The 12,680-nt window shown below is 41.3% G+C and overlaps 1 protein-coding gene across 1 annotated transcript in view; it reads right to left on the bottom strand.

Moving 5' to 3' along the window:
* KIF13A (kinesin family member 13A) overlaps positions 1 to 12,454 on the bottom strand; it is a 187,105-nt gene extending 174,651 nt beyond the window's left edge. Inside the window, 2 exon segments of the mRNA XM_070515598.1 lie at positions 11,887 to 11,977; positions 12,265 to 12,454. Coding sequence (XP_070371699.1) covers positions 11,887 to 11,977; positions 12,265 to 12,319 — 146 coding nt within the window. The 5' untranslated portion in view covers positions 12,320 to 12,454.
* Between the last annotated feature and the right edge of the window lie 226 nt (positions 12,455 to 12,680).

Below are 12,680 nucleotides of genomic sequence, written 5' to 3'. Positions count from 1 at the left end.
TAAATTATAGGGGCCAGTCCAGTGGCGTAGTGGTTGGGTTCGCCCACTCTACTTCGGTGGCCCAGGGTTCGCTGGTTCAGATCCTGGGCATGAACCTACACACCGCCCACCAAGCCATGCTGTGGCAGCGTCCCACATACAGAATAGAGGAAGACGGGCACAGATTTTAGCTCAGCAACAATCTTCCTCACGCAAAAAGAAGAAGATTGGCAGCAGATGTTAGCTCAGGGCCAATCTTCCTCACCAAAAAGAGATTATACGTACAAATAAGGAGGACTCTATCCAACTTTTAAAAGAAAAAAAATCCTTTGACAATTTATAGTATATACTTTGGCATGAAGGATCAAAGGAGTCCAAGAAGCTCAAAACTCTAATAGTTGATGTACTAGTAGATATTATGGACACCAGGGACATTCAACTGCACAGCACAGTCCAGGGGCCACCTGTGGTGATGTTTTCATCAATTCCCAGGAAAGGAGAAAAAATTAATAATGTGGTGAGTTTTTTATAAAACTAAATATCCAATATTTAAATTCTAATTATGTCCTTCCCTCTATCCTGTTAAGATGTCCTTTATTTTATTAAATGCAGTATCAAGATATAGTGGTGTTTTTGTTCTAGTGTGCTTACTTGGCACATTTAAAAAAAGTTGGAAAGTCTCTGTTTATCCAAATTTTTATTTCTACTGGTTTTTAAAAATTGGTTCTCAAGTCTGGGAACCAACGACTAAGGATAGCTAGAAGTCACCCTTGGAAAAAACTTACTAAATAATAGGCTAGAGAACTTACCAAAAAAATAGTCCCTTAAGAGTACAGTAGACCAGCAATTTTGGAAAATTATTTCCACTGCATAATTCATCATTAAAAATGCAGACTAAGCTGTCATCCCAGAGAGAGGAATACATACCATTCTAACCATCAAAGCCAACAATACTTCAAAGCTTCAAAGAAACTTAAAGTGACATTACATGCTAATGTTACCTATTTGTGCTGTAACTCTAGAGCAAAAAAAGCAGATGCTTAAAACTGGATAAGCCTTCTCAAATTTAACACCCTTATCTTGATAAGCTTTCCCTACCATATTCCTCCCTACTTACTCAAAACACGAGCCTTGAAACAAGTAATTTTAAGGATCTTCGTCAATGTAATAATGTAACTGTTCCCTGTTACAATTTGTATAGTGAATACTAAACTTTAACTATATAAACAGAAGTAGTTAAGGATAGAGAACAAAAAGGCACAACAGTTTGTTATCCAATTTTAAACAGGCAGTTCCAACTGCAAGTTCAGCTACAAATCTTTACAGATTCTCTGTTGAGCTAGGATAGTAGATCGGTGGGCATACAAAGCATCAGTTCTGAAGATTTGTTTTATTAAACCACAGAATGTAAAGCTATTAATAGCCTCGTGAATCTGTTCAACAAACTACATGTGGGTTTACTGGAGGTGGCCCTTCCAAAATTTGGGATCAATCTACTCAATCCTTGCAAGAGAACGCCTGTGAAGTTCCTCATCATTTGCCCTTTCTGACTGTCCTCTGAGGCTCCCAGCCTGAGACACAGGAATTTTTGTGGTCATTCAGGATGGGTGTATAATCTAAGGAGTGTCTCCTCCAGACAACACAAAGAGCAAACAGCAAAGCATAAAGCTTCCCTTTCCTCAAAGGCTTCCTTCCTGTCCCCTATCTTTTAAAAGAACAAGGCTCTGAACTTCTTCCCTCAAGGGAGCTGCATACAGATGCTGCTCTCCTCAGGCCTTGTACAAAAGCAGCAAAGCTCATCACACCTACAGACCAGACTCTGAAGGGCCGCACGAAATCAGTAACTCCACTCTGCTTTCAAAAAAACGGGTGAGAGAGCACAACCAGATGGGAAATAAACAAACATACATACACACACATGTACATACACACACACACACTCACACACACCGGAGCTGGTCCCACAATCGAAGATAGGAAAATATTGGGGATTAACCACAGTTTGGTAGAGGTTGTAACAGAACCTGCAGAAACAAAACAAGCTGCCAGAGGAAGCTTTAAGCTAAGGGCTCTGGAAATGTCATTTCTTCACCCCCATACGTGCATTCTTATTGCATAAAACAGCTGTATCCCTGCAAAAACAGCTTAAAATTCACTGGTTCCCAAAAAGAACACAACTGTACAGATTAAAACTAACCGAGAGGTCCAAATTAGACGATTTACAATGCCCTGTAGGCACATGCAAAAGCTGCTGTCCCAACGGAGGTGGGAGGCATGTGGACTGTCTGCAAGGAACCCAGGCTCCGCAACTAGCTGATAACGACTTCAGATATCTGGAACTAGTGGCTGTCTTATTTCACTTGACACCTTCAATTTTCACATCAGCTCCTGCAGGCAAACAGGGCCTCCCAAGAACGCGACCTTGTGCTCCCTGGTTTTCCTAACACTCCGACAAGAAGCAAATTAGAATGCAACTCATTGCAGCCCCGATGAATGTTATCTACTTACAAGTACAGTTGGGGTAAGACTGAATTTTAGAGCTTGAAATCAAAGATTAGCTAGTCTAGTCCTTGATTTTACAGATGAAGACACTCAGAGGGAAAAGGATTAATGGTTAGTTCAAGGAGACAGACTAAGTTAGTGGCAGAACCAGGCAGCACCCAGACTTCCTACTTAGTTCTTGGCGCCATGCTGATCCTGCACACAGATGGGGTCCCTGGGGCTCTGCAACGGTACAGGAGCTGAGGTCAGGATCGCCAGACACTCACAGGGCCTGAAGCAGGGAACAGCAGTCCACAGGCCACCAGAAAGCTGAAGAACCTGTGCTTCCCAAGAAGCACTGGCTCAGCACCAGTGAACGGATTGGCAAGTACCCTGCTTCTAGGGAATCTAGGAAATTCCTCCCCCTTAGCCCCAATTCAAGCAAAAACAAATAAGGAGAGGCATTTTGATTAAATACACTTGGCTGGGAGTAGGAAGCTTTTTTTATAGAAAGGGGTTTATTTGACTTTGTGAGGCTTTACTTTCACAATAATACATACCCTTGGCACAGGAAGACCCTATTAAAGTTCCATAAATTGCCTTAGTAAGGTATACAGTTAGGTTGACTTTATAAGGCTTTCAGACATTAATTTTGAGAAAGTTAATGATATTAGGGTTTGCATACACAATCACAATCCAAATGGTAAAATAAACCAAAGGACAAGGTGAGAAACGGGGCTTTAAAACCTACTTTATTAATCCAGACCAGTGGTTTTCAACCTTGGCTACACATGAGAATCAACTACCCACCATGGGAGTTAACCACCTTGGATGACTACACACCCAGACTTCAGATGACTACACCCCCGGACTTCTAGTCTTCACAGCCAAGGCCCCAGATGTTGTGGAGCAAAGACAAGTTATATCTACTTTGCTTTGTCTGAATTCCTGACCCACATAAGCCACGGGCATAACAAAATGGTTGTTTTAGACCACTAACTTTTTGGGTGGTTTGTTAAGCAACAATAGCAACTGGGACAGCTGGGAAGCATTTCAAAACCCCAATGCCCAGGTGTACTCCAGCCCAACTAAGCCAGAATCTCTGGCGGTGGGACCCAGGCATCTATTTTTAAAGCAGCCCAGGTGATTCTAAGGTGCAACCAAGGTTTAGAACTACGTCTAGACCTATCCAGTGCAATACAGCCACCTGGCCACATGTCGCTGTTTAAATTTACATTAATGAAAATTAAATAAAATTTAAAATTCAGTGCCTCAGTGGCACTAGCCACATTTCAAGCACTCAATATATGGCTAGCGGTTACCATATTGGACAGCAGATATATAGAACATATCTATCATCACAGAAAACTGTAATAGACAGTGCTGGTCCAGACCAGTGGTTCTCAAAGCTCTGTCATGAGCTAATAGCATCACCTGGGAACTTGCCAGAAATGCAAATTCTCAAGCCAGACCCTGGACCTACTGGATCAGAACCTTTTGGGGTAGGGCTCTCCAGATGATTCTGATGCACACTCAAGTGTGAGAACCACTGGTCTTACTATTAGCCATATAAAATCATTTTTTTCTATGACCTATCTCATACTTAAATGTGAAAATTATCAACTCTTAACTCCAACATAAGAGAACAGTTCATACTGTTGTACAATGTCAAAGAGGTATTTTTGTATCAGCAGGCTTGTAGAGAAATGCCTTTCAATTAGCAAAAGGTTCTACAAAAAAGTTTCATGAAGATGCTCTCGGTTATTTATAATTGTTAAGAGAAACAACCTTAAGGTCCAAAAATATACAAATGGTTAAAAATTATGGAACTCAACAGACTATTCAATTATTAAAATTATAACTGTGAAAACTATGCTTCATGACAAACTATAAATGGCAGAAGAGCAAAGCAGAGAATTGTAATTGCAAATATTTCTATTATATGAACACGGACAAGATGAAGGTAGAGGAAAAACAAGAATAACTGATGTGTTAGGCTTGGCCGGACAATGACCCACCCATTCCTTTTATTTCTGCCACGCTTCTTATAAAGTTGTCCATGCAAAAATATTTCAGGGTATCTAAGGAAGCAATTTTTTAAAACGATACAATTAGGTTTTGATGTGAAAAGTCCATTGCAAGAACAATTTGGTAAAATAGTTCTACTACTTTATCAGGGATTCACTGAACTGTTCATCTCACAGCAACATGGAACCTAGACTGGATTCCAGCAAAGGGTGAGGCTGAGAGTGGCACTTGAGAGTCCAGTTTTTTTAACTTTAGATCCTACAATCAAATATAAGAATTATGCATTTTTACAAATAAAATTTTAGAGATGTGAAAACTTGACATTTTTTTCTGTGTTTATTTAGTTTCCACATAGTTTGTTGGGTGGTAAAATGCCAAATAAACTAATTTCCAAGGAGGAATCTCTCACATTTTCTTCTTCCATTTGCAAGTCTAAATTTCCGGAAATATTTTGTAGAGTGAGTTTCTCTGAAAAGATAGCTCCTGAATCCCACATAAATCAATTCTTGATTGTTTTAATACATGTTTTCATATAAATTTTAGTATTACTTCCTTTCTTGGCAGCTCTGTTGTTAGTAAACTTAATTTCTTACACTGTCAAGGTACTAAGTAATCTGAGCATTTCTGTGTCTTGTTGGTTTCTCTGCTGCTCTGTTTCCTTTGCAGGTAATGTTCTCCAAACTCCTTTAAATTCTAAATGCATAAACACCTTCGCTGCTCCAGCCCAGGGAAGATTCAAGAAAAGGTAACTGTGATTGAATAACTCTGAGAAACCTTGAGGTCTGCAGGAAGCCTGATATCTGGGAGAAACTTGATCCTGTAAATTTCTTAAAAATATGAGTGCACGGCATGTGTAATTTTATTGAAAACTGGAAACAATCCAAGTTATCCACTTATCTCTAAGTAGATTTTCCCAGAAGATGCCGAGTTAAGTGGTAGGATGATAAACTGGCCAGTTTGGAATCATTTTGAAAATTTTTCCCAGCCCAACAGGCATACATAGTTTAAAATCAAAGGTGACAAAAAAAAAAATTCTAAACTAAAATGTTTGCAATAGTGATGCAAAAATAGGGTTTTCAAATTTTTCCAACTTTTTGTACAGACTACAACTAATCTTCATGAAAGTGGGAATTGAGAGTTATTGAGGGCAGCTCCTACCTTCAATTCTAGCATTCATCTATGCTCTCAAGAAAAAGGAAATCGTTATTTTTATTTTTATTGCTGGAGGTCAAATAGAAAGGGAATTTGATGGAAGCTTTTGATAATTATTTTTTTAAAAAAACAGCAAACAGAATTTACAAAATGCTTTCTGTACGCTGGACATTCTTGAAACTAGACGCTGAGAACACAAAGACGAATCATATACAGTCCTTGCCCTGGAGAAACCCCAGAGTCAACTGGATACAGCAACGTCTGAGAAAGCCTCAACATAAAAAACAGAGACAAACACAAAGAAACAAAACAATGCACTTTAGGAAAGAAAAGCAGACTACATAGAGGAAACTATCATTAATATCCTCAGAAAGAGGAGGAAAATATCATGACCACGAAATAACAGTAAGATGCTATCAAAAAAAAAAAAAAAATCAGGGACCAAAAAAGAGCTCTTAGAAATTAAAAACATGATAGCAGGAAAGAAAAATTAAACACAAAGGTTAAAAGATAAAGTGGAGGAAATCTCCCAGAAGGTAGAACAAAAAGATGAGACGAAAAGTAGAAAGGAAAAATAAAATAATTAGATGGCCACTAGAGGAAAGCCCTTGTCCAAATAAGTGTTCCAGAAAAGAATAAATAAAGAGGAGAATTTGTTAATGAATTAATTCAAGAATATTTTTCAGTACTGAAGAACATGAGTTTCTAAGTCAAAAAGGCCCACTATTGTGATTTCGCAAAAAAAGGGGGAAGAAAAGAATATTCTACAGGATTCCAAAGAAGGAAAATCTAGGTCACATCCAAGAGATTAGAAATCCAAACAGGTTTGGACTTTTCAACAGAAACACTGGAACATAAAAGACATTAGAGCAACGAAGGTCTTTAAAATAGCATGATACCCATCCAAATGATCAATGAGATGAGTGCATATAATGAAGATATTTTCATGGTTTCAAAAAATTTTACCTCCCAAACATCCTTTCTCAGGAAGCTACTAAAGGATGTGCTCTACAAAATTGAGGCAGTAACCCAAGAAAAGGGAAACAGAAAAACACAGAAGAGAGGTAAAGGGAATCCTCAGAATGATGTGACAGGAAACCCCAGGACGACAGCCACACCAGGCAGAGAGGGCTACCAGTTCATAAAGGAGCATGTTAGAAGGGTTAAGGAGAAATGTCCCTAAGATGAAATCAAGAGACTATGTGATATGTTTGAATGTCTTGAAAGGAGACTCAGGCAAGGGGCAGATCACTTAAATGCTGAATTAAGGATAAATACACAGAAACAGAAGCAAATTAAAGAAAAAAGAAAAAATAGAAACAACCGTTAACTCCAGAGAAAACAAAAAGTTTTGTATGACTGGAAAAGAGATCGTAAAAGAGTACATGCTTCAATTGTAAACAGTCTTCTATATAGTCATATAAATCATGTAAACACTAAATCTTGACACAATCAAAATTACTATATAGATATATTGGGAAGAATTTGGGGGTGGGGTGGGAATAGGGCACAGAAAGAGAACAAAGAAAGCAAATAAAAAACTAGCACTACCAGTTCTATTTCTTTTATTCAGAAATATGGAGGGAAATTCCAAAAGAATGAGCTAAAATCACTATATGTAGTTGCCTCTGGGTAAAGAAATGAAGAGGAGGATTTTTTTTTAATCATAGCCTTTATAAATTACAGAAGTACTTTATACTTTAAGCTATGCACACTGATTTAAAAATAGATATAGGTCCAGAATCTAACCTCCTACCGACTAAATTTGTATTTTCCAAATTATAAATTTGTGACCTCTTAGTGGGTTGTGAAATTAATTCAGTAAGTCACAATCATCATTTCTAAAATGAATTAGAACAGAAGGAAATAGAAAATAACAGGAATGCAGCACATAGTAAATTTTTTCATGAACCTTCACACACATACACAGCTCATGATATAAAATGTATTTTTAACTGTGGACTGTGAACAAAATAATTTTTACATCACTACTCTACACTGCATTATAATTACTTTTAGTGTTGTTTCTAAAAGTAAGAGATTTCAATGCAAAGAAATGGAAAATGTTGGCAGCTAACGAACATATTCCATTATAATGCTCTTTAAAATCCCACTAATACCATGCATGAAGAATGTTCACTCCTATGTTAGTGAAACCTAAATACTCTTTGCTTTCTTACAATCAACTCTGTACTATTTAATCCAGAGAGAAGAGTAACAACACAGGAAACAGAACAGAATTCAAAGTCATCCAATTTTATAATGTGGAATATTACTGCTTCTCAGGTGGTCTTTTTAATTTTGCATGACTTTCACTAATATTTAAATTTCTGGTTTACAGAGACACTTGAGTAGAAGGACCCATCCTAGGAGCATTTTGGAATGGGAGGGAAAGCCAGTTTGGAAATAAAAACTTGCAACATGCAATGCATAAACTAGAAAACATATATGCAGTCGACCGAGATGTAGCTTTCTTCCACTGACCGTCCCTCATACACTTTATGAGGTACACTGTACACCTTGCAGGATGGAAAAAAATGGGGAGGAAAGGGCAAGAACTTAAAACTCTGACACTCTTTTACTAACAGCCCAAATTTAGCCCACTTGTTCTTTCAACTTAGCTAGGTTATATATGCACATTGCTTTAGATGTTTACCCTATAGTTCACTTACATAAAATAACCAAGAATAAAAACTTCTATAGAAAGCAAATTCCATTATACTCTCTTCATGATAAAGCTTCACTTCCCACAAGTTACAAAGGTCACATTCATATGTCACTCATTTATATTTTTAAAACCACCACTACCATCCATACTGGAGTAAAAAAAGAATGAATGAGGCTTAACACCCTGGTATTTAAAGATAAAAAAGATATTTGTTGAAATACATATAAACAATATGTTGGTATATCTGAAAATATGCAGAAGAAATGAATGACTTAGCTGCCCTTTTTTTGGAGACGTGAGGGGTGACAGCAGGGGAGAGAGGAAGACTTTTCAACATATACCTGTTTATACTTTGATTTTATAACTATTACCCATTTTGGCAAATTAAGAGTTCTCATTCTATTCCCCCCTCCTGAACTGCCCTGCTTCCGCATCCTACTCCACACCCTGCATGCACACACAAGCACAATCAGAAGCAATTTGTGGCAGGTGTGCTTTCACTTTCTTTGACAAAGGACTTTCCTCGGATCTTGCAAAGATGAACCTATACGCTTAGCACCCACAGGACCAGCACAAATGCCACCTGTCTTTGCAGGTTGCCAGGACCCTGGGTCACTTCCACAGCCCCTCTTCCACGCTCCATCACACTGGGAAGCTAAGCAGTAGAGACATTTGCTGAGCATAGGACACAAAGGTAAGTAGGACAAGGCACCTGCCTTCAGGGAGCTCACAGCCTCGAGGTGGAGACAGAAGAAGAAACAGGTAATTTCCAAATAATACAGTACACGTAACGGCAAAAGTAAGATCTATATAATCTACAACACTGTATTTTAAGTATTTTTTCCACTCTCTTCCCACATCTCTCAAAGGTGAGAGCCTCTGGCACGGGCCTAGTTTACTGAGCCAGTAACTATCTTGGAATCCACCATGTTGAGCATGGTATCCACATAATCTGAACTTCATAAAGGTCTCCTGCACAGTAATGCAATGTTATTTTAAGAAACAAATTCATATATGTCTTAATGTTTCAGAATGGTGATCAGTGTACATGTCAACTATTAACCTAACCTGGACCTGTGCAGTAAAACAAACATCTTTACCCTCAGAAGCCCTGAGATCATTTAGCCCTCACCGTGTAGTCTTGGCTTTGATTCCATAAACGGGGAAAATTATGAAAGCTAAGCCTGTCTGCTTCTTTTCCTGGAAATCAATGCACTCTTGCTTGTGTTTACTGGTAGGACTGAAAACTTCCACCTGGTAAGTGAAAATTTCCATTTAGGGTTAATACATTAATAATTTCTTGCAATTTTCAGAAATAATTCTCAATTTGACATAGGCTTGTCAATGTTAATTTAGGGACTTCTTACACTTCAAACCTTGGACTTCTAGGTAAGAACAATAATATTCCCACCTTGCTCTGAGCTCTATCCCAAAACAAGTAACAGAAATAAATTGCAAACATATCATGAAACGTTGTAATTAATCCACCCAGAGCCCAAAGGAGAAATTGTTTCCATTTTTAAATGCACTGTTGCTTTAAGAGAAAACCTGGCAGAGAAATATTAAACCAAGCTGCATAATGAAAATCAAAATGCATTTGGTGTCTCCATCCTCGCAAAGACAGTAATCCTAACCTACAAGCAGCACTGTGTGTTGACTGCCTTCAGTTTGTCTGTAAAGTGAATGACCGGTACCCAGGCAGATTCCCACGGAAAGTGCCCATCTACCACTCAAAGAATCAGATCAGTCAGAAGAACAGAACAAGAGAACACCCATATTTCAATTCTATTCTGATAGCTCCAAATAAGGGGCTATCCTAATAAGCAAGCAGACGGATAAATTCCAAAATCACCCTATAAATCTTTATTTAAAAGATCCTGATTAGCAATGGCAGTGGCAGCCCTAAAAATGATCAACTGATTATTTAGCATTTCTAACCCACTGTCTACATTAATAATTTCTATCCAAATTCCACAAAATTAAATGTTTCTCTCCACAAATGGCAAAGCTTCATTTCATTAAACAGTAGCTAACAGTAGCACTCCTTATGGTTAAGAGTGACAAGGAGCAGGTGCCACACCAGCAAGGAAAACAGAAACAGCAGCTACATAACAGGAGTGACAATATTCTACCTGTTTCCCAGACTGCTTCGAAGAATCTGACCCAATAGCATTTTTTTCCAAAACAGTATAAAAATATGCAGTTTTGGAAAAAATTGTTGGTGATGTGGGCATTCTAATTTAATCTGTATATATTTTCATTTACTCAATGACCTTACTATCACCATGAAATATACAACCACATTGCTACAAATGTATCTAAAATACGATATTTAAAATGTAGCTGAAAATATTATTCAAGGATCCATCCATTACTGAAAAGCATTTAACACACATTTTAAATATAATTTAGCTATTTACTATCACCACAACAATCTGCTTTAGTTAGCAAACTGGGTAAAAATTGCTAGCCTTAGCACAAAAGCAAAGAATTCCCAATCTTACCTCCTGATAATTTCTTCCCTCAAATTTAGCAAAACTGAGCCTGAACACCACAGGAGTAGGAACGCAGGCAGTCACCTCCCTTAGCAATAAAGTAACAAACTCTACCTTCAGTCTTTCTTCAGTCAAAATCTCTGAAGAGCAAAAATAACCAAATTGTAGCCCATCCATCAACAGGTGACTTTTAGAAACATAAACTCATACTCATGTCCGAATTGAATTAATTTTGCCAGATCTCCCGTTTTTCTTTTCTATTTTGACAAGCTACTGAATTGCTATATTGAATGAATTCCAACCGTTTTCTTCTCGGGGGCTTACCAGAAAAATGCCAAATATTCAAATTATTTTAGGGCATTTTCCCATACTGCTGCGTGGAATAGAGCAGAATTAATAGGGATCCAACAGATACCACTTTTCAAATGCAAATATGTTGCCATCTAGTAAATGCAGCCCCCTTTTAAACATCCCCCCAGTGTCTACACAGCTCAGGACACTACTTTTGTTTCCCTGAAAATCAAAATCAGCGCATTACACTCAGGCATTCTCTCAACCCAGCCCCAACAACAACAAAAAATAGATTTTAAATGGTCCAGGCCTGAGCCTGCATCGTACAAGCCTGTTGTGCTTTATTGTGGGGGTTTTCTCCCTATTTGACACACAGAGTCCCTAAACAATTCGGCCAAATGAAGCAAACAGTGCAGTGGGTTCCACAAACAACAAGGCCTTGGGGTGTCACTTGGCCGCCTCAGTTTTCTGATCTGTAAAATGTGGCCGTTGCACTGATCCTCTCTAGAGTCCCATCCGGCCCCCTCGCTCTCTGCGCCGGGGACACAGCAGACTGGTGCTGGCTCCGGCCAGGGTGTCCTGCCCGAGGCCGCACTGGAGGGGAGGGGACGCAGGGGAGGGGGCAGAGGGAGGAGAGGAACTTGGACTTGCAACAGCTTCAGACAGAAGCGTGCGACAAACTTGAAGCCGTCCTCCTAACAATAGGAAAGAGCACTCCCATTTTCCTGCCTCCAACTTGGAGGAGACCGCGGGGTGGGCTCCCGCTGCCCGCCCGCTCGGGACGCGCTTTACCTTTCTCCCTGTTTGGTGTTAGAAGGAGGAGGGTGCAGGACCGTCTGATTCCCTTCCATCTCCACCACGCACTTGGTGTTCAGTTCCAGTTCTGAAAGCAAAAGGGAAAGCGAACGTTGCCAAGCCGAGCATCCGCGCCGCGCGGGGCTCTCCCGGGAGGCGGCCGAGCCGGCAGCCGGCGCACCGGGCGCCCGGGGCTCCCCGGCTCCGCGGCTCCCCGGCTCCGCAGCTCCGCAGCTCCCCGGCTCCCCGGCTCCCGGCCCCGGCGTCGCGCTCGCCGCCCCGGCCCCGCGGCCCCGCAGTTTCCAAAGTTGCCCCCGCCCGCTGCCCGCCGCCCGCCGCCCGCCCGCGAATCCAAACGAGCGCAAAGCTCCTCACCTCGGCGGTTCATGGGCCGGACGCGGACGGCAACTTTTACCTTGGTATCCGACATGTTGGCGGCGCCCGCTCTGCCCGAGGCGGCCCCTCACGCGCCGCGCCGCCGCCGCCGCAGCCGCGCGCCCCCCGAGCGCGGCCGCCGCCGCTCCGCCGTGTGCTCCGCGAGGCAGCGCCGAGGCGCGCGGGCCATCCCGGGGGAGCACGACGCGGGGCACGGCCGCGGCCCGGGGAGGGGCGGGCGGCGGGCGCGGGGCGGGGCGGGGCGCGGCGGCGGCGGCGGCGGCGGCGGGCGGGGAGGAGGCCGCGCCGCCCGGGCCCAGGCGCCGCTCTAGCCGCGCCGGCTCAGCCGAGCGCGCTGCGCCGCGGCCCCTCGCGGCCGCCCCGGGCCCGGCCGCGCCGCCATCTTCCGTGCCTCG

The sequence above is a fragment of the Equus asinus genome, chromosome 8, assembly GCF_041296235.1.
Source record: "Equus asinus isolate D_3611 breed Donkey chromosome 8, EquAss-T2T_v2, whole genome shotgun sequence".
NCBI classification, from domain to species: Eukaryota; Metazoa; Chordata; class Mammalia; order Perissodactyla; family Equidae; genus Equus; species Equus asinus.
This window is presented reverse-complemented; position numbering and strand designations above follow the sequence as displayed.